Source organism: Cygnus atratus, chromosome 5 (genome assembly GCF_013377495.2).
Source record: "Cygnus atratus isolate AKBS03 ecotype Queensland, Australia chromosome 5, CAtr_DNAZoo_HiC_assembly, whole genome shotgun sequence".
Lineage (NCBI taxonomy): Eukaryota > Metazoa > Chordata > Aves > Anseriformes > Anatidae > Cygnus > Cygnus atratus.
In genome coordinates, this window is record NC_066366.1 from 50,563,958 (window position 1) to 50,587,095 (window position 23,138).

The 23,138-nt window shown below is 40.3% G+C and overlaps 1 protein-coding gene across 8 annotated transcripts in view; it reads right to left on the reverse strand.

The window, feature by feature from the left end:
* Positions 1–23,138, reverse strand: part of SYNE3 (spectrin repeat containing nuclear envelope family member 3) — a 65,773-nt gene that overhangs the window by 1,845 nt on the left and 40,790 nt on the right. For 4 of the 8 annotated variants that reach the window (XM_050711223.1, XM_035539293.2, XM_035539286.2 and 1 more), the window contains 2 exons: positions 22,456–22,494; positions 2,035–11,015 (listed from right to left, as the gene is read on the reverse strand). In XM_050711223.1, coding sequence (XP_050567180.1) covers positions 10,821–11,015; positions 22,456–22,494 — 234 coding nt within the window. In that variant the 3' untranslated portion in view covers positions 2,035–10,820. Of the gene's footprint in view, positions 1–2,034; positions 11,016–22,455; positions 22,495–23,138 lie in introns of those variants that run through there. The other 4 variants (XM_035539294.2, XM_035539287.2, XM_035539288.2 and 1 more) reach the window with 2 other exon arrangements.

Genomic DNA, 23,138 nt, shown 5'->3' on the forward strand with positions numbered 1-23,138 from the left:
AACAGTGGAGCGTCACAGAAGTCACAAGGCAAGGGCTTGGGGTGATGAATTTCCAGTCTCTTTATCCCCCTTGCCAACAACAAAACCACATTGTATTTTATTTGTCATCAAGGGATAAGCTTTCAGAATAATGTGGCCTGATCGCAGGAGGTCCCAGCTGCCATTTACCTATCCAAGAAGAGTCCCGTGGTATCAGATTCTTTTACTTGGGAAAATACGCTTCTGGCAAGGCTTAGGAACAGGCAGTGTTTTTGCAGGCGGCGTGCAGAAATCCTGCCATGTTACACCACGATCACGGCACGCACCACGGGCCTCTGCTTCACAGGTGCACAGAAGCCCTGGCTACGAGTGACTCGAGCCCCCACTGCTGCTCTGCGGAATGAAATCAGGCCATTTTCCACAATATTGCACTGTAGGTTTCTATTATGCTCATCTGCACATGCGGCTTCAACTGATTTAATCTGGTATTTCAGCTGTGGGGTAAACCCAGAGCACACAGGAGGCGCCCACAGCCCAGGAGGGAACCCAAAGTGCTGTCCTTAGGTACTGAGAACATAACCTCCTCCCCGGTTAAAAGTCCCCGTCCTTCGTTAGAAAAGGGCCTCGCTCTGCCACTGCTATTCACACATCATAGGCTCTTATTTTTAATATTTCCTGTGAAATTTCACGGGACTGCTCGTGAAATGAGGTTCTGAACGGTGTGAATGAAGTACGGAGTCAGGCCCCGGACTGGCACCATTTCTAGGATAAACTCCCTTGACTTGCAGTCAAGACTTTTTAGGAAGTGCTACATAACGCAGTCCAGGCTTTCGAAAAAATGGCCTGATTTCTTTCCACACATCTTACGTGGAATAACACTAAAGACGACTTAGCTCCAGCAATTCAAATAAAAAATAAACTCAGTCTTTTTTTATGCAGTTACATTTTTATATGATTTCATAGAGAGTCAGTATACAGAAGCTTCCAGCTCCTTGAGATAATTCTAGCAAATAGGAGGACGTGTATGAAAACAAAGAGCTTCAAAACTACATGGAAATCTGTAGAATAAAAAATATATTTGTATATATTATTTTCCAACACAAGCAATAGGCAGTTTAGAAAAATACGAGTGTTACAGTCTTTCTGAGTCAACAGTTGTAAAAAGAAAGGATTCAAAAAATAAGTTTAGCTTTTCAAAAAGCCACGTTTTTAATAAGAAAATAGACTGGTCCGCATTTCCCTGAATAAGCCAGAAAGGTTAAGGAAAGGTCCAAGCAAGACGAGGAGTCTGACTTGGACTTGATATCAGCTGTGATAACATGCACATGTACAGAGACAGCTGCTTGGCTCCAGTATTGTTTACCTTAGAAATGAGCCTAATTTATCACAAATGTATTTTAAAATCATAAATAACATGACAAAAGTGGAACTGGTCCCTGCAATGCAAATAATTGTATTCATATAAGCAAAAAGTGACATCAATCCAGTTATTTTCTTGTGACACTTAAAAGGTATTTTGCAGGCAGCGGTTACATTGAACAGCACATGTATAAACACAGATTATTATTACAGACTCTGCTATCAGCTACTACACATAAACAAGAGGAGATGTTCGTGCTGTAATTGCCTCTAACATTTTTGTTCTACTTGGATATTAACATTTACAAGAAGCTGGGCTGGGGAGGCCTGAATTCGAGCCAGGGTTTCAGCAAGCAGAACGCACAGGGTTCACGGGAAGTTGTCTGATCCTCTCCACTACCAGCCCTGGACCCGCAGAGGAGCTCTGAAGAATTTAAAGCCATTCACAACATGAGTTCCTGTTGTGAACAGCCTTGGGTTTCCTCAGTGCCCCGGAGCAGGTGATGTAACATGGGACATAATGGTGTAATTTAGATCTGTATCAATAAACCTCTAATTCTGGAGAATTCCCATTTTAGTTCCATGTCACTTCTAACAGAAACCACAATATTTGCTGACTTTTATATTAAAAGCAGAGAATGGTTCAATTACAGAAAAGTTCACCGCAGGCTGTGCTTAATAACTTTAATACATTCATTAGAAGTTCTTATTAATTTTATTCAACGTGAGAGTAAATCCCTTCATTTTGCCATAATTTTTGTGACGCACATGGGATATTTATGCACCCTTGAAGGGTGTCTTAGCATATTTCTTTAAATTTTCCTCTAGCTTAAGACTAAACAAAAGCACAAAAACTGATGGAAGCAAGATTAATGGAGTGCTGGTGAAGGGATCCAAGAGTGTTTATAATCCAGCCTTGTTAATGAAATTGGGCCCAGGACAGCCAGCTGTTTTGAGAAGTGAGGACAGGTCCTCTGCAGAAGCACTGTACGTTGGTTATATTGCTAGTAAACAATAATGCAGTTTCTGGGTCTCCTACCACTTTTCAATGTCAATGCAGTGTTACATCTTACAAAAGCAATGACAGGAAAATGCAACACCCACGTTATTGCTTGTGTAATTGTTTCACAGTGGTCCAGCACAGCCCGGTAAACAGAGAAGAAGGTAACAGGCTGGGAAGGTAGCTTGGAGGCTGGGTAGGTGGAAGATTCCAGGATGTTCTCCTGGAATCATCCCATAAACTGAGTGAGCACAAATTAAAAGGAAAACACTGAAATAATGACTCCAATCAAAAGCAATACATCCACTGAGACAAAAACAGTTGGGGTCTCAGAGGAAGACAAACAGGGGTCTTCCGATTTCCAGTAAACCACATGTACAAAATGGGGGTTGGTGTTTGAGAATGGAGTCGTTTAGTACCTCCAGCATCCAAATACCTTCAGAAACAGCCAGTGCTCAGTCCGTGACTCCCAGGTTAAACTCTTACAAGGTCTGATCTGGGAAAGTGATGGGAAAATCGTCTTGGGTGCTTTTCATCTCGGAGGCTGAAGTCCTAACCCAAAGCTTATTAAAGCTCATTAAAGCTTATTAAACACATACCTCTAAACTTTCCCAGCTTTCTTTCAAGACACAATTTCTTTTAAAAGCTGCACTTGAGAGTTACATTGTGAAGTGGAATGTCACCTTTCTTTAAGTAGGACAATAATTACGCGCACCATTACATGTATACACACAGACATATATTTCTTAGCAATGGACAGTACCATACAGAGGCGTTTGTATCTGTAGTGAAACCAAGCCTGTGGTGTTCAACGCCTATTGGACTTGACAAAAGAAACAATTTAATTTTGAAGGTGGGGGCCACTTTAGGAACAGTACCAGCTCCTAACCCCGAATCCGAGCTGGAGGCCTCACTGTAAAGCCCAGATAACGGCGGGTGGCACCGCAGCCTCCCCTTGGCTTCCAGCCTCTCCAAATTCTCCCTCCCTTTTTAACATATAGCTTTTGATTGAACAAAACGGAGCTAAAATAAATAGTTTGCTAGAGGGCTTGATGAATGAGTTGTGAAACCAGCTTGCTGAAAGTGACCATTTTCTTTTTCTTTCTTTTTTCAACTCAAAAAAAAGAAAAAAGAAAAAAAAATGAAAAAGAAGAAAAAAAATAAACTGTCCTGGCTTATTCTGATGTCTAACAGCAACATTCAAGCCTTCTGGGCAGCGCCGGGGCAGACACCTTTGAGCACACAGCCCTGGGCCCAGTGGCACATGGCAGTGCTCGTAGAAGCAGCAGCAGCACAAGGGTAACAGAGCTGAAAACACTGGCCCTCCGCACTAATTAAGGGGAAATTTTCTGCATGCAGTAATTGGATTACCCATCAAAACCTGCTTGGAGAGAAGGAGAGAAAAAGGGTCTGGGCAGGCTCTGAACAATGCTAATGGCAGGGCTTTCATCGCTAATAACTGTTTGTTAAGCGACACCTTGCACTCTGATTTGCAGGTGTGAATGTTAAGGACGGTCCCTGAGCCAACACGGAAGGCAGATGAGGACAAGACATGGGCAGGAGACTCGGGAGAGATGGCAGCAGATATGAGCCCCCTCAGATAGCTACAAAGGCTGTTTTGCTACAGGGGGTGGTGGAAAAAGGCAGAGGATCTGCAGGAGGAGCTGCAAGGGGGGGAACGACAAGGCTGGCCGCTGTGGGACCAAGACTCTGACCAGGATGTTGGGCTGGAAGAAAACAGAGAGGAGGCAGAAGTGAGTGCAGGTAAGGAAAGGGAATGCGCTGGGATTTGTCGTGCAGGCTTCTGTTGTGAAGAGGCGAAGACACAAAATGAAAGGGTCAGGCTGAAACTGAGTTGTGCTGGGTGTGGGCATGAAACTTTCCAATAATCCTTGGCAGGGGGGGCTGAAGACAAGCACAGTTTGGCAGACGGAACGACAAGCCTAAGTGCTGCAGCAAGACCGCTGCAGGGAGAGAGGGAAGCTGAACAGGATGGAGAAGTGGAGGAGTGAAAAACAAGAAAAGTAGCCAATAAATGTTTCAATTTGTTGAAATCAGACCTTATTTTTTGCTATGTGTATCAATGAAGAATTGGCTTTGGAAACATTTAAGAGAAAGGTGACAGGAATGGTCAAGTGCATGGGTGCCTTATGAAAAGCAGAGAAGACTGGGTTCATTTACTTCGCAAGTAAACAAAGCAAGAAGACATGATAAAAGAAGGGAAGATGACAAATGGTCTGGAGGGGGTAACACTCGTCTGTCTCTTTCGTCGGATTTGACACACTGGGGCCAGAGAAGGAAAATCAAGCAACCTCCACCAATTTGAAACCAAATTCAGTGGGATACTTTTTTCACCTGGCAGGAAGGATGTGGAACTCATTGCCCTGATGGCTTGGGAGCCAGAAAGCCCCTGGTATTCAATAAGGCATCGACTAGGCTCATCCCCAAACCCAGAAGACTGAAGGCCACACCTTGCATTTACTTGGAAAGGAACAAAAAAACTTGCCTACCTCAGTTCTATAACGAACCTCTAATTCCCAAGGACCAAACAGAGACCCTCATTATCTTTCTCTCCACAATAGCATTTCCTGTGTCTTTTCCTGGCACATCAGCGCCTACCACCTACAATTAATCTGTCACTGAGGCATTTGAATTAGCAGTTCCTTCTGTATTTGGTGAGGAGAAAGAAGCACCCCCAAGGCTCAGATCTCAGCTAGAGTGATGCCCTGAAGGAAGCCTCCTCCACAGTCAGTGAGGTGAAGCAGGACAATGCTGATGGCCAGTCACAATTTTGTCTGGCAGAGCAGGCTGGCAAACCTTTGTTCCTGTGTCATTAGTCAGGGTTTGCTCTCATTACGCCAATCCCACCTGTTTGCTTCTTGCACTGAGATAACAGGTTGCCTTTTGAAGGCTTGATGTCTCCTGCTGCTGCCATCAGGATTTTGTACCTTCAACACAGCAGGTTCACCTCACCCACGGTTTGACAGGAGGAGGGGGGATGGCTCACGGATACAACCAGCTCACATCTGGCACTTGCTGAAGTAGGATAGGTAACAGAGGTGCCATTCAGGCTGCTGCTCGACTTGGTATATTCCTGACATATTTTCACTTTCTTTCCAGATCTACTGATATCTGTTAGATGCATTCGTATTTCAGATTGGATAGACAAATTAGAAAATAATTAGAAAAAATAACTGTGTGACAGTTTGACTGTATGCTTTATATATATACAGTATGACTGTATGTTTTATATATATATTTTTTTTTTGAAAAAGGTATATTCAAGCTATATATATATATATTTTTTTCTTTGAAGAAGCTGTATTCAAGCATCTCAGCTTTGTTGCATTTTACCATTGAGGAAATGCAAAATGAACCCCTAATTTTTATACATACTTCTGCCAGTCAAAAAGTGACTAAAACCTTCTACACAGTTACCCAATATCTATGACTAATCTGATCTGAACCCAGTATAGCCCATTTATAATTGAGTTTAAAAATGGCAAAAATAATAAGATTGGTTTCTGAATGAATCATGATGTCTCTACCAACAATATTATCTTTAGTATTTTAATAAACTGGCTTCTGAGAGTTGCTAAGCACTGACAGCTAGATTGATGCAATAAACTTGTAATGGCTCAGAACAGGTCAATGATCTGAGCACTACTAAGAATATCCTTGCCAGCCCCCAGCGACTCTGGAAGAAGCTGATATAGTTCATTGAGTAAAAGTGTTTTCAGCTGCACTATAGCAAATGATACTGTCCAATGGACAGGAAAGACTCCAAAAGCAGCTTTTACAGCCAGCTGGGTACATAACCTATGACCTGGGAGACAGCTGTGATGCCTGGCAAAGATATATTTGTTGGGATATTTATAATATTTCTTGAAAGTCAAAATACTGTGTACTAGGGTGGATAATAAATCAGTTTCAGTCTGTAACCTTCTGCTGACATGCAGAGGCTACCATACGCACATTTGGTGGTGGCCATTTTTTTGGAGACATTTGTTCTTTCTGAGGTCTTTGACTCCCAGTGAAGAAGACTATGGAGAAATAGAAATTCTAAGAGTATCCAGTGATCATTAGCTGTTTTTATTAACTACGTTAATATCTCAGTTAATATCTCAGTCAGGGCAAATAAGCTGGTACTCGGTTGAAATGATTATCACTCTGCAGATTCTGTGCTAACTGATGTGATGATTTTTATATGCATATAGAACTGAACACTTTTCACAAAAAGATTTCTGGAGAGGGCATATATGAATAATATTTAATATAATCTAAATTGCTAGTTGAAATCAGAGACATGTGGCACAATAGCAATTTTCTACTTCACTGCATTGCAGTCATGGAAAATTCTGTTGAAAGCATCTGGCTACAAAATCAATTACAATTTATAAATTAGGCTTGCTTTCACTCCGAAGGCTGGGTTTGAAGTATGCCCTAGGGGCTGTGCAGAATTCTTACTTTAATGCTTTGGCACCGGACTGTAGGATTTTGCCTTCAGCACTGATGGGTCATTAATGTGGTTAATCACCTACTGGGTCCAATAGGGCAGGCAAGAGAGCTTGGACAGAAGCACAAGAACTCTGCTCTGAGAACAGGCTGTGTATCTACATGCAGTGTAGGCTACATGGCCTGAGCCAGATGCACAAACAATTTACAAGCTCAATCATTTTCAATCTATTTTATATGGCTTTCACACTCTCCAACAGTGGCTGGATCTGCATTAAAGTAGTGTAAGCACTCAGGTGTAGACACTTATCTGTTTTGCACATCCCAGGTTTTTGGCAAGGGATGTTTTAAGACAGCAGCCCCAGTCTGAAGCTGAGCTACAAAACATCTCAGTTAAATACATGTCAGAGGTGCATGAGCATTTTATAGGCACTAAAGTGAGGATATAACCCCCAAATCATCTGTGATCAATGATTCAGACATGAACAGTGCTCAAGATTTTAAGGACTGATTTAGAAACAGTAATATTTCTTTTGTGTTTCGAGCAATCTGGCCTTTGCTCTGTTTCCTGGAAATTGAACTGAGCATTTTGTTTTCATTGTTCCCACTACTGACTTAATAAATAGTTATGCACACCTCCAGCTATCAGTATCTTAAACTTTTCAGAAGAAAAGTTAGAGAATAAAAAAGAAAGTAAACTTTGGACTTACATTTCAAGCTTACTTTTGCTATTTCTAAAATTCCTTAGAAAAATAAAGGGAGTAAAATTCCTTAGAAAAATTTTCATCTCATTGGACAGGTAAGGTCAATAAAAAGCAGTGAAATTGTTCTAAGTGAGATGGAAATCACAGTCTTGTGCTTTAAGTGGTTTCCATTGCAAAAATATAGAAAGATTCATCACTTAAGTGAAATACTCAGATAACACAAGTTAAAGAGAATAGATTTGCTGTGATTTAAAGCTAAAAATTGCAAGATAACAGGATTTAAAGAAGAAAATGAATGTAACCCAGCAGCACAAAAGTGTTTCTCTCTCTCTCTTTTTTTTTTTTCTTTAAATCCTGCCACAACACTGAAACATCAAGGTGATGATGCAGTTTTCTGTTATGGTCCTTTGCGTAACTTTTTTTTTTATCCAGTTGCATGCTTCCATAAAAATCATCCAGATTAGAAAGGCTGGGCAGAAAGAAATCTGATGTGAGATTATGTGCTTTCACAGTAGAAACTTGTGTATGCCCCTTCTGATTTTCTCTTGTGGCTATATTTTTACTCATTATTTTAAATTTCTTTTTTTGCTGGCATATATTTTCATCACATGGAGAGGCTCAACAAAACTCAGAGAAGTGCAACATAGCTACACCAGAGAAAAGTGCGTGCACAAGCACACGTATACACAACCCCATACAGCAGGTTTTGTCACTGCCCCTCTTCCCCCACACTTCTTTTCCACTGGAGCATTTCATTAGAAATGGAGCTGTGCCTGATGATGATTAGCTTCTTGCTGCACAGCCACCGGGTTCTTCCCCTGGGGCTGGCAGCAATGCTTAGAGAAGCGTTGCGGGACTGTGCATGGCTCCTGAGCAGCTAATCGGGGGAGTGGAGGAGGCATGTCCTCTGCCTCCAGAAAGAACAGTTGCAAAGAAGGAATTCATTTGCTCTGCTCTCTGATGAATTATAGCTCCTCTCCATCTGGCTCCTCCATGAAAGAAGTGACAGGCCCTATCTTCCCTCACTTCTGGTTTAGCTGTGAATATCTTTAGTTATCTCTCAGCATACAGCCTTTCCCCCCACCTCTCTGTTCCTCCCCCCTGCCTGCTCTCTTACTCTCTTCTGCTGCCTCCTGACACTCAGGCTTTAATTTGCTTCCGTTCAGATCCTCCTCACACTCTCCTTGCCCTCTACCTGAATACCTTTGCCTTCCCTGCTATCCTTTGCTCTCTTTCACATCCTCATTTTCACTTTTTTTTTTTTTTCAAGAAATCTGATGTTTTTATGTAACTCTAGCAAAACCAGGTTAGTTGGAAGCATTACTAGGAAGACAGTGCAAGAGTGCTGATGGCAAAAGAGCCTCCTCAGAACGCTGGCAGAGTCCCTGTTACTTGCCCCATTTTAAATCTTACTAAAGAAAGGGTGTTTAATATGCAATAGTATCAATACTTGAGCAGGGAGAGGGAATCAAAAAGATTCAGAAATGTTTCCTCTTTAGAGACTGTATTCTTGTCCTTTCTGTTATTCAAGAGAGTTCCTTTCTTAGGCTTTATAAGTTGTTGGACCCCTCTCTTCTCTCTCTACTCTTCTTCGACGTTCGCTTGTTCCCCTTCACTCTGTGCCCATAATGAGCTCCTTGCTGCTCTGCCTTCCTATTCTACTCGAGTTATTTTTATTTAACAAAACATTCATGGGTTTGTTAAAGAAAAATGACTTCCTCCTCCAATTTCTCAGCTACTAAATAATTTACCTGTGCAACAGATTTAATATTATTTTGGAACGTATTTGGGAAACACCAAGTACCACACGCTGGTACAGACAAGGCAAACTTCTGCACCAAAGCCAGGATGGGAAAAATAACTGTTTCTTCTGTCAGTGTCGTGTCCCCTCCCCCCCCCCTATTACTGAAGCTAAAATGAAGGGAAAAAAAGGTGTTGCTCTCAGAAATGGCACAAAATTTTAGAAATTACCTTTCCTTTCAGGAATCAATTAGGTAAAACACCACCAAGAATGGTTTCATCACAGTAAAGCTGAGGTTTTACATTAAAAGGCAATGTTAAAATGTACATTCAGAAATTTGATAAATCAGGCATAAACCTAGGTAAATAAATGATAAGTTGTTATTATCTTGGCGTTCAGCCTATATAGAAATCCATGCTTGCCTGCCTTTGATACAGTCAGTTCACATCACAGCAAAACATTAACACATTAACATAAAAATAGACTATGAAAGAGATTTGTTTTCAGGGAGGTATTATTAAAGTAGTTCTGACTTTTGCAATGCTGACATTGAGGCAAGTTGTATCCCACTGTTCAGGCTTTATAATCCATTCCCAAATGACTCTTTATAAAGTTATAATAATAATAATAATAATATTAACAATAAAATCTGCACTGCTTTTTTAAAGACAAAATCACTGATATAAGGTTTTGTTCAGTGCTCACAAATTTGTTCAGAAAATTATGACCTGATTTAACAAGTTCTCTATATAGATGTAACAAAAAAAAGTCTTTATTTTTTTTTCCAGCTTTCCTCCTGCTGTATTCTACCTCTCCTAATTCAGGTGGGCTGGAGAACACAGTAATTGGAAAAGAAATCTGGTAAAAAAAAAAAAAAAAGAGAACAGGAGAAGGCCCACCCCCACTTCTATTTAAGTCAGAGGAAAATTTTCCATTACCTTCTGCAATACCTGCATCCAGATACTGAAAAAATAGTTCAAGATTTTAAATAGAATTGTCCCAGTTTTCCTCAGGCTGAATATCAACCACTGCATTCCAACACAATTCTGTTCTACCTGCTCCCCGATTCACACTCTGGTGCATGTTCGCATCTTTGCATACTTGCTGACTTTGGTTGCAAACATCAAAAATCTGATTTAAAAAAAAAAAAACAAAAAACAAAACAACACCACCATTCAGTGTTCCTTGCTGAAAAATGGTATAAACATTGCAGGATTATCCCCAAACAGTGGATGAGTGGATGGAGATGTTAGTTTGACCACAGATATGCATTTATATATACTTTATATATATATATACACACATATACATAATCTCTATATACACTTTATAAATATTATAACAAAATATTGTAAAAATATTATTTTTGCTCAAATACTTGATTAATGTGGACTAATCTTATGCTGCATTTATGTGATATACCCAGTTGATAAGATGGCCCTATTACAAGCCCTAAAGTCTACAATACTTGCAGTTGTTAAAAAAAAAAAAAAAAGAAAAAAAAGGAAAAAAATAAAAAAGGAAAAAAAAGAAAAAGAAAAAGAGTCTGTATTTCTGAGTCACCTCTTGCCATGCCAAGAAGTTAGGTTGGAGGTGGGCCCTCATATCTCAGCATCAGGTTGAAGGACCGAGCAAAGTTGTTGGCCAGCGTGCAGCTGTGGGTGTCCTCTACCAGGGGCAGGAGGAAGGCCAGGAGCAGAAGGAATAGGAGGAGCAGTTGCAGTGGCAGTGCTGCCCAGCACACTCGATGCAGGAAGGAGCACACTCCAGAACGCTTCTGAAAGACATAAACCAAACAGTAACTCAGACTGCACTACAGTATGCCTCAGTTCCTCTTACACCTTCCCAGGCACATCTTAAACTTTTATGTGATGCAAAAGAATGGGAGAAAACACAAAACATTTATTGTTGAACAGCCACAGAAGAGATGCACACAAAAAAGTTACATCACTTTTCCTTATGCTGGTGCAAATCAGGAGTAGCTCAGTTAACCTCATCAATTTAATCTGGATTAACACAAACAGGAGAGAACATATCTGGGGCTACAGAATTCAGGAAATATTAATTAAGAAGCAAGATCTCCACTGGCAGAATTCCTGGATATCTCCTGTCAATAAGAACTGTGTGTGCTTTGAAGAAAAAAAAAAAAAAAAAAAAAAAGCCCAAATATCAGCAATCTGTAAGACAGTCCTGAAAAATATGACTCAATAACCCATTAATTTCATCAAACTTGGCTTTATACTCAGAACACAGAAATAACACTTAATGCTGCTACAGCATTAGATAACAACCTACATCACAAGTATGAGCACAGAACATCTGCTGCAGTGGGATCTGTGTTTTTCACAAAAGGAATTTAATTTGAAGGAGCTTAGGTTGTGTTCAAGCCTCAAAGGATATCAGTACTATAGCAAAATCAGGGCTCCTGGCCTCTGCTGGATGCCTTTGTCCCACTAAAGCACCATCAGGAACAGCCCATGGGAAACATCAGCAGAGAAGTTGAGAAGGATGATGGTAAAGGAAAGCAATTACTCCTTGCTATTTCTAAGGGTCTCTTCTACTGCTTTCTAAATTTCCCAGTCTCTTGCAGCTCTATATAAATGTTTACAGAACTGATTATGAAGGCAAATATATTGTTGTGGTTACACATCACAAGACACTTGTGTTGTGAAATCCTCTTTCAGGTGCAGTCGGTTTGCTTCCATTACATCAAATGGCTGATGAGATTTAGTTATTGTATTGGGCAGAGTTAGAGGCAGCAAAGCAGGAGCTGCTTGCTCTATCATTTCAGACCTGCACAATGTCTCAGCTGGAACTTGCTCACTGACCCCAATGAAAACTCAGGTCCCTGGGCACTGGAACCGTCAATGCTAAGTGTCAGGGTGCAAGTGGCACTCTGACTGTAAGCACGCTTGGGAACTTTCCTGGGTACAGCTGGCATTTACCCACCCAATGAAGGCTTCACCATCCTGGCTGGATCACAGGAGTCATCTGTTCCTACTGTGATCTCTTCTCAAACACTAGCCAAAGTACGAGGCATAACTACCTGTACTAGTGGCGCTTTCCCTTCTCAAGTACTGGAGCCCAGACCTGAAATCCTTCATCTCCTCTGCAATTTTTTATTTATTTTTTTTTAATTAACAGGTGTAGTTCTGTTGATGGAAGACCAGATGGGAGTTGCATCTGCTCTGGGACAATTCAGACCACACTCCTTCTTCTACCATGAAGATGTAATAAGGCTTAATGGCGATGTTAACGGGTAGGACCCTGTGACCTGTGACTACTCCACAGTTCATTACGGCTATGAGTCTCAGAAAGGTCCTCAAAAACTCAAACTGAGGATTAGAAGCCCAGCTCTAAATGACACTCCACTGTGTCAAGGACAGCCAGTCTTTCTAACAACACCTAAAACCTACTTCACAGCTATCCATCCACTTGGGTTTGTCTTTGGCACCCTACGATGGCCCCGCTTCCAAGGCCTCTCATGTTGTTCCTACCCCAGCTCTTTTCCTGATCCAATGTCTGATTCAGAGCAGGTCACTGACTCCGCCCTGAGCTCTAAAGCAAAGGCTGTTAATGCAACTTTAAAAAATAAGATGAGATTGAAATGTCATTTGTCAAGTGTGCTGTTCTAGGGTCTATGGGAAGGAGCTGTAAAATTGTACTGCCTTTCAAAGTTTATCCTGCAGAAAGAATTAATATGAAATGGCCTTATTAGCAAGCTATCATTTGCTCCCCTTGGAGCTTTCTGCAGGGTAAGATACTCAGGCTAACCACAGCAGATCCTAGCGTTAGAAAAATCAGTGGAGGAACTTGTGCCTGGGGGCAGAACTTCAGAGAAGGAGAAATATTTGGTCTTTATCTGCTGTTTCTCTCCCAACTCTTTGCTGGGGTTGTAGGCATTTGTGTTTGATGAACTTTTGTCTTTGCTGCCCAGCTTCTCTGTTTTGTTTGATCACAAAGCAAGGTCAGAATCTGTATTTTTGATTCCATTTGTTGCCATGGAAATGCCTCTCCTATCACACACATGGCATTACGATGGCTCTGCAGGGCTGAAGATGAGGCACACAAGAGCTGTGAGAGTTTGGTGGTTACAGCAAATTTGCAATGATAAGCCCTTAATATATGAGGGCCCCAGCCTGCACACACTGAAATCCATGGGAGATTTACCATTAACGACAGTGTCTGCAGCAGGATTATGCACAGAGACAACTAAATAAAGTCGGGATTGAGAACTACTTATTCATGGAGTTCAAATGATACCCTTACAAATGGATTCATTACTTACACATCCGGGTTCTGCTATTCTTGTGCACATGAATCCTACAGTAATTCTGTTGCTTTGGGCTGGCTGGAACAATTTCTTTTTTATTATTATTATTTTTTTTTATGATAGCACTGCTAGAGTTGTAATAATTTAAGGATAGAAAATTTTGAGAGACACAGTAACTTTGAAGAGGGGAGATGATACAGTTGGAAAAAGCTCAGAAGCTTCCAGGCACTGATTCCCTCTCCTGGGTGTGAACAAAGCAGCACTTCAGTTTGGCTAAGGCTTTTTAGGTCTGTACTGCAAGAGAGATGCTTTCAGGCTGCAGTGACCTGAGAGTACAGCACCAACAGGGAATTGAGGAGGCCAAGGTGAAAACCTCTGCTATGCTGGACTTGGAGTGATCAGGACTGTACAAGTCTACCTGGAGTCAGGACCACAGTCCCAACCCTTTAGCACATCACTGTGTGTTAGAAAAGGACAGTCTGCACAGTTCCACCTTTGCAAAAGTCAGTTTGAACATTTCATTTCCATGTGAGATCAAAGGTGGGAACCACAAACCTTGCTACACAGTGGAATTCCCCTTCTCCCCTCATTTCAGCTACTGGCATTAGTACAGCTGCTACCCAGCACCCACGGTGTCTGCAGTGTGTGTGTCAGATCTAGGCTTCACAAAATACTCTGAAACCAAATCCTCCTCTAAGGAAAACTGGCAGAACTCCACTGAAGTCAACAGAACTTTAATTTCCACCATCTTAGAATAACAGCTGGAATATCTGGGTACCGAGCCAAAGCGTTAAGACATTTTTGAAACACACATGGAAAAGGAACAGGCCGATATTTAAAATGAAAATATACTTTTAAAGTTCACCATCAAAGATAAGTGCCTGTTCCCTGCCCCTTATCCCTCAACGTATCAGGAGAAGCACGGATTGTCAAGAGGCAGACAGCTGTGTTTTGTGTGATGCTAAATGCATGCTTGTTACCAAATGAACTGCACTGGCTGCGAACATTCACATTTGTACTTGATTCATGCTGGGGTGTTTGAATGACAAGCATCGGTTTAGATCTAGGGAGTCCTCAGCACTTAAATCTGTTTGCAGTTAATAACTCCTTACCCAGCGCACCATGAAAAATCACTTGGATGAGAAACAGCAGAAAAGCACTTTAGAACTTGCTACAGAATATTCCTCTAGAAATTGCTGAAGTGCTTTGCTAGAATTCAATGCACTCCCTGGTTTGCTGTTGACCACATTCCAGGACGTGCAGAAACACCCAGTTAATCTGGCTGTATGAGGAAGCAGAGGAATACAGCATCTGATATTATTCTCATTAGTGGGTTTTGGCTGCTGCTTGTATGTCACCAGCGTGTCCGATAAAAGTCGTAACTACACCACTGAATCAGGGATTCAGTAGAGAAGAAAGATCAACTCTGGATTTCTTCCTCTGACCGTAGAGCATTTCACTGAGATACCATCTGAGGAGATGCACTGCTATCTGAAAACTCCTGCTCTCCCCATGGATAAAGGAACCAACTCCTTCATATTCTCAGCCTCCAACCGCTTTCAGCTCTGGCACTTTCCTTAGCCTATGTAGCTTGTCTACCTTGTTAACAGTAAATCTTCCTTCCAGGTACCTTATCCAGCTTCTCCTTGAACCTATGCAAAACTTTAAAGTCCAATATCCTTCAGAAAGTTGTTCCACGGGTCAACTACTAGAGGCATGAAGAAGTCAGCCTTGAACCTAGCTCCTAGTTCTTTCTTGTGGAGAATCTGTCCCCACCTAAATTCTCTGCACCGTGCATGACTTGAAAGCCCCCTGAGCCCACTGCTCAGACAGGATGAATCCAGGCCTGTATCTCCCCAGTGGGCAGATCACAACATAATGGACTTAACCTATAGTAACAGGGACAGAGGAAGAACACCTTAATAGGAAGAACAGACCTTGGAAGGGATCGCCTACATGGGTGTGATTTCTGCCACCTCGTTATTCCTTTGAGTACAAGCAGAGCTGCCAAGAATGCAGGAACAGCAGTTTACCATACTTCTAAATAGAAGCATGTCATCTTCATGTGCCATCGCTTTTTTTTTTTTTGGTAAAGCAGTTGCCTCTGGGAGCCCATGGCTTTCTGCCACTTGAGATACCACTAGAAACAAACGTAGCTGCTGCTTACAGAGGCAGGTTACTGCCAACCAGAATAGATCAGCTCCAGGGGGAGCAGAGGCTACTCTCTGAAACCAAAGCAAATTGGACTTTTACCTCTGTGTGAGACCATTTATAGGTGGGCTCCTCATCAGTTCTCAGTTCAGAGCCATGAATATCCCTCTCTGAGATAAGCAATATTGCAAATCACAGCTTGTCTCTTCAAGAGGGAAGGACTTTTTTTTCCCTCCTTGCTCAGGTCCCAGTTTGGGGGAGTTGGATACCACTGCCCCTACAGAGCTGAGCATCCAGCAAGCTGTAGGACAAAGCTATGGCTCACTCCCACACACCACAGCAGAAATCAAGTGTTGAATGCTGTCAGTCAGGCCTCTGCAAAAGGACAGTGAGCCACTGGGTTCAGAACCATACTTTCCTAAACATAAACACTGCCCAGGGTAGGCAACCAGCAGTGAGGAATGAGTGAGGATGGCTGGGACCCTTCAGAGTCCTGTGCTTATCATTCTCCATCTAACAAAGGGCTACCAGAACATGTGTGCTGAAGGAGGTTAACTGAGGTCACACAAGCAATTTCAGCTCTGACATTTTCTATCTTCAGTTTGCTTGACTTTGTAACCTCAATGTTCTTCTCAATTTTGAAGAGGATAAGTGTATGCACGTAAATAAGTAAGCATACAGGCAAATTACAGGCTTTTGTTTTCTCCCTGAGGGGAAATCCTGAGTACCTCAACACGGATGGATGGTTAACTAGAATCTCTGATGAAGGCTTGATTTAAAAGAAACAACAAACACGGAAAAGCCAGCAGTTCAGATCTGAGATTTCAGCAATCACACATGGCAGATATTTCAGATTTTCTGCTGCAAAGTCACTTAGAACTAAGTCCGGTGCCATATGCCGCTGTGACACAAACAGATTTACAAAGGTTAGCTTCTGCATGCATAAACAACATGCATGCTTTTATGATAAGCATGCCACAGGACAAGGGCTACAGCCTGATCCATTAAAGCAGCACTCATTTCTATAATTCTCCAGGCCTGTATTTCTATAATTCTCCAGGCTTCTCCTTAGCAAGCATAAAAAGTTCCAGTTTGGTCCCAGCAGTGGAAGCTGATTTCTCTTTACCCAGAAAGTGTTTGATGCGGGGTAAAAGACAGAAAGCACTGTGGAAGACTAGTAAAGCAGTAAGTAGGATGGGTCACTAAAATTGTCTTAGTTCTATGTTATGAGAATATGGAAGGCCAAATTTCCAGCAGGGTAATTTCGAAGCACTTTTTCACACCCAACAGCAAGGCAGTGAGTTACGCTGAGTCCTTTAAGTATCACAAGGGAAGCATTTGAAAAACTTTCAGAACAGGGTAAGAGGTTTTTAAACCAGTGCTACACAAATCTGTGCTCTGGAAATCCAGTCAGTATCAAGGAAGGACAGTGGTTCTTTACTTTGATTTCAATCCCTGACAAAAAAAGTACTTCTAAACAACTTTATTAAAAAGATATTTAAATCAAGGCTTTTAGCTTGCAATTTAAAATCTTAGCTAAAGTAACTGTTCTAAAAATCAGCTAGCAAGATACTTGAGGTAGTCAATTTCAACTTTTTATAGCAAGCTTTTCCCATTTTGTAAAATAACATTGATTTGCAGTGTATTCACCTTTAAGATATATTTATTAGCAGTGAAATAAAATCTTTGTAGTTTATTTTTTTCCCTTAATCCCAAAGCGTTATGTTAAGCTACAAAGTTGTTTCTATTTGTATGCATCTATTTGTATTTATACAGAATATATATAGTCAGAGTTTTACTTTTGATGTATTAAGATGTTAGAAAATGGTGAACAGTAATTCACCTTTACTAGACGATGAATACTTTAATCATGATTTGTGCCAAGTAAATCATGAAGGGAAAATGGAATAATTAAAACCACAAATATACCACTAGCTTAAATACACTCATAAGCAACATGATTTATCCAAATATATTTTGTACTTAAAATCAATTTTGTACTACTTTTGGAAGGAGAGTCTTAGGCAGCTAGTAAACTGGATTACATTTTTGTTATGCCTGAAATTTTAATATTAGACATCAGTATCCTGCATTTATACAGGTAGATAAGGAAAACTACTCCCAGTTTCCAACTTCCACTCAGCCTTGCAATATGAAATTAATTAAATTTGGCATAGAAAGAATAAAAACTGAAATAAAGACAGCATTTTTCTGAAGCTGTAGAAGAGTTACTAAGGTCAGACATTGGTCTGTCCCATCAACAATGCATGTTTCCAGCTGCTTTACCAGTGACTTCCCTCAGTTCAAGATTAAATTTACCTTAAATTTCAGTCATCGCACATAGTTTGAATATTATTTGCATTCTATTTAAATCACTTTAAAATGTGATTGTTTGCTTTAAAAAGCCACTAAACTTATACAATGAGATATTATTATATTTTTTTTCTTACTGTGCTTTTCACAGTAGTTTAAAAATATTTTTTGTGTCTAGTCGAAATTGGTTTTATTCTGCTGTTGTCAATAAATCTCTCCCTTGATACCTTTGAATTAGTAAGTAAAATTATATCCACTGAGAAACATCATTCTAAGATATCTGCTCAGTGAAAATCTGCAAATACTTCACAAAGTGGTAGAATAATTGAAGGGCACATCTTTTTAACAAAGAAGGGGCCACCAACCACATATTCAGCCACGCTAATGTCAACAGAAGGTGAGAACTAGGCGTCCTGGGAAGCAAAATGTCTTCTCCACCTTGCACCACCACCTCTTTAGAGGGAGAGCATCAGCAAGGCACAGAAGTAGAAGAACCAGGCAAGAGACAAACAAGGAGTCCCTGTTTTCTAGCATTTGTGAAAGTCTGCAATGTGGATTGTTGAAAAACCCAGAACCTACAGAAATAAGTGCAGCCAGGCAGGCAGTCTCAGTTGCAGTAACCTGAAGGGAAGGTAGTGGACCTGCTGGAGAAGGAAGGTGACGATGCTGTCTGGCCAGCATACTGAGCAGCAGGTCAGAATTAGGAAGAGGAATGGTCAGGATTTTTCAGCTTTTTTATTATTATTATTATTATTTTTATTTTTTTCCTTCTCCCTAAGAAGTTTCCTTTCTGAGCAAACACCACTGCTGAGTATGTTGTTAATCTGAATGGTGAGATGCTCTTCTCCCTGTGTTTGGGCCATATTATAATTCCTACAGCAGGCAAGCACAGCTGTATAGACACAGTGATGGAAAAAATATGGGCCATTTCTTCAGAGAACAAGAAAGCAAAGTGTCACAGCAAAGCGTAAGATCCTGACTGACAAACTGGGCTCTAGCTCTTGGCTCCCCCCACAGCCCTGAATTTGAAGCATTTTGGCTTCATCTTGGCTGACACCTAACCTTTTTTGTTCAGCACGAAAACATTTCCTTAGTCAAAAGAGATAAGAAAAGCTGAGGAAAAGATACATTTTACCAAGTCTTTTCCATTTTACTATTAATGTACCTGCAGAGAAGATTTCAAGTGATTAAAACCCAGCAGGACTACAGGAAAATAAACAGTCCACATACTTTCAATAGAAAGGCACCATTAACACAAGCATGTACATATGATGCTGAGCATTTTTGTAATATGAGTTTCTGCCTTGAAGAATTCCTGTCGTACCTGCACTTGGACGGAGCAGAACGCATTACTGTTTTCTTCCTGACAAGCTGTGGCAAGCTCTTGCTTTGCACAGTTTCCTGAATGGCTGCATTAATTTGATTGACTCCAGATCAATGATGTTTCTAAATAAGATTAAATTACAGGCTCCTTCTGTCCATGTGTTATAGGAGATTATTCTTAGCAGAATCTCAAAGGAAGCAATTAGCTGACCACTGATGTAATGAATTCTAATTATTTTGTTTGTACAAACAATAAAGCCAGAATCATTTTGTGTAGCAAGGAAGTGTAATTACTCTGAGCACTTGAGAAAATAAATCAAGCAGTGCTACCTAGACCTGTAAATAATGGGCTTTTGACTTCCTATTTTTGTTAAGAATGTCCATGGTATATTTTCAGTTAACTCAGAGCCAACCTTTGAATGTAACATTTATCATAGTTATTATTGAGCATTTGCTTGATTACGTCCTTGAATGTGCTAGGTGCCCTGCAGAAATATCCATCTACATTGCCCTGTCACTGGCACCTGCTAAAAATTCACTACAGCCAGTGCAATTTCCTGCAACTGTTTTTTGTTAATCAACAAGAAGCTGCTCACATCCCACTCATTAGGCCACACTGTTCCTTAAGGGCACCGGTGGCTAGGGGCACGTCCTCAGCGAAGGATGAATGATCAGAAAAAAGCCCATTAATAAACATGGACTAGGCTCTATTCTGGCCAACATTTTGCCATGCAGGCTAGAAAAGGAATAAAACCAGAGGGCAATGGAATGAGACTGGCTGCCTCTGGGTCTTCCCATTTTCCAGGTTGATCTGTTTCTGCCACAAGATATTCATAACTCAAACATGGAAGACAAGCAGAGTCACTGGGGACCTCATGTTGTAGAAGCAAAGATCAGTCCAAAATACCAGAAAATTTGGCACCTCCCATTGCATGCCAACTCACAGGATATTTCAAGTACAGTGAAGCAGCCCCCAACCAGGTGTCCTTTCTGCAGATACTAACTCCTGAGATCAGCCACTCTGAGTGGTTTCCTTCATCACAGATTTGAAAGGATAATCTAAACATACAAAAATATTTTGTCTTATCTTTCATTTGTCACACTTTAAGTGTTACATCTGATTTTAAAATAAACTGCAAAGCTCCCAGTTCTGCAGTTGGTTTGCTTTTCCTCTTCTCTCAGCCTGAACAGTGATGCATCCACAAGGGATCAACGTTATCTTCTGGTTCCTCCTAAATGGTGTTCAACCACGTTATGTCAAAGCAGTCTCACATCCTGATGAAAGCCTTAGCCTGAGTGAAAGAGACACCTCTGCTTACGGCACTTGGATTCTGATTGTAGACACAGTTTAAATCCAGAATGAATGCTCTGAAGTCTGCAGAATCCCACTGAAGTGATTAAGGTGTAAGTTACAACAACATTTATACTGGCTGGGGGAAAACTGCACATAACGTTGGTGCAATGGGAGCCATTTCCTTTGCGCTTATGCCTTATTTCAGTTCTACAATCCTTCTCACCCCGAGCTGTTTCTCTTTGTGTTCAGTAGCTATTAAAAACTCAGAGAATGCTTTTTTGTACTCTTGCTGTAGGCCTAATTGAAAAATGTTTGCTGTCTGCCATTATGTTATTTCAGTATCCTTGAAAATTAACAGAAGACTTCAGTCTCTTTTAGAGAGGTTGAGGAACAAATACCACCTACCCCAAGGCAGGTGGGAAAGATGAATTACAAAATGACATCTAATTGCTCAGTGAAGATGGGCTGATGCCCAAAGGAATTTTTTGTTTGTTTGCTCATTTGCTTTGGTTTGTTATTGTTTTTGTTTGTTTGTTTTTTACTTTTTTTTTTTTCTCCTCACTCCACTCCTCCCCAGACAACTCTAGCCACCTGAATCATATGAAAGCAGAGAATTACTTGGTCAGTCTTCTGGACTGTCCCTTTAGGCCTCCTCTAGGGGAAGGCAACACTACTAAATGTTCCCTCTAAACCAAGTATTAAAATGTCACATTGTTTTTCCAACCTGCAAAGTTCTGTCAACTTTTACTGCATTACCAACAGTACTAAACAATTAATGCTGAGCCAGGCAGGCAAGACTGGAAAGTCTTTGGGGGTTTTCAGGAAGGCTGAACTATAGCCAAAACTACTCAGGTGATGTGTGAAAACTACCAGGAATAAGTCACTATTTCACTGGGGAAAAACATGGGAGTTTCTTCTCCACATTTGAGTACCAAAGGAATATCTCTGAATGAAGAAATCTTGACTTCTCACCATACTAGAGCTGCACTGTATTGCACTTTAAATATTGGTCTTTTCAGAAGAGGTGTTGCAACAGGGGAAATCAAGGGCTTGGTTTAGTTTAAGATGATTATGTGATTATGTTCATGCAACACTTTATTCATCCAATTTACCTTGTGTTGGGCAAATAGAGCCTTATTCTATTCCTTCTGAAAACACAGTGAAAGTGAGATAACAGTGCAAAGTAGAAGCTAACTCTCTGTAAACTGAGCAAGGTCTGACATAGAGGAAGGACTTTTCAGCACTGTCCAGCTCAACAGAAACACTCCCTGACTTATGAAAAGTGGATCAGAAAAGCTTCTTAGGTTAAGTAAGAAGCTGGCAGTATTTTGTTTTCTTTAAGCTTGTCCTTATCATCTGCTGTACTGCTTCTGTTTCTTATGTCATCACTTCCAAAAGAAACTCTTCACAGGAGGAATTTTGCTGCTTAGAGTAAGGATTTAGTCTAATAACATTAGGCAAATCCCTTTACTTTTTTTTTTTTTTTTTTTTTGCATTAGTAAGAAAGTCAGCTCAATGATCCAAAATAATTTTTCTGAAGTGTCTAAAGAAATCAGAAGTCCCATTTTCAAGGTTATTTAGTCACTTGGTCCCTAAATCCTTTGGAGAGAGATATTAAGTGTTCCTTAGTATCTTTTGAAAAATGAATTAAGTTCATATAGCATAGCACATAGGAAATGGACTCTATGGATAAAGGAAAAAATAAAAAAAGAAAAAGAAAAGAGAAAACTTCCTTTTTTTAAGAGACATTCTTGAAATTATTTGATTATTAAGAATCTTGAAGAAAAATAATTTAAAATTATTATCTGTGAAATGTCTGATAAAATATATTTTTTTTAGTTTAATGATAAGAAACTCTCATACCTTTCTGGATCTGTCTGGTTCTTCTGAAGATCTCATACTCTGTTAAAAGAAAAAAAAAAAAAGGAAAAAAAAGCGTGAACTTAAGATCCCAGTGGAGCCTATAAATGAGTATTCACCTTACACGGGATGTTTCTTTAAATTCGTGGTCATCTGGATAGAGTGAACCAGCAGGTGATTTTTTTTTAATGACCTTTTTAACACATATTAGGCAGAAAGCTAAAATGCTTTCAGGTTCTCGACTATTTGAATCAGATGAAATGCTCTCCTACCAATAAGTTTGATTTTACTGACATCTATTGACTATACTTATGCCTACATGAGGTTTTGGTCAAAAAAAGCATTACTCATTATAATCGGTGGCAATGAACTCTAAGAAATATGCTTTTGATTAACAGAGGTCATGAATACCTTCTGTGAACTTTAAAGGATTTTTGTTTTAAATAATTTCTGGATTTGAAACCAAGGTTTCCTAAAGCAGAAAATTTGCTGGGGTTTCAATTTTTTCAGGTGTTCAAGTTCTGTATAGAAAGTGCCAAATGCACAACTGGAAACTCAAGTCCTCTGATGAAGGTATTTTGAACAGACAATGTTAAGTTAGAAAAAACACTTAATAATTATGTATGTTTATGGGAATACCTTTAGTATGACTCAGAATATCTTACATATTGGGATGAATTTTGCCA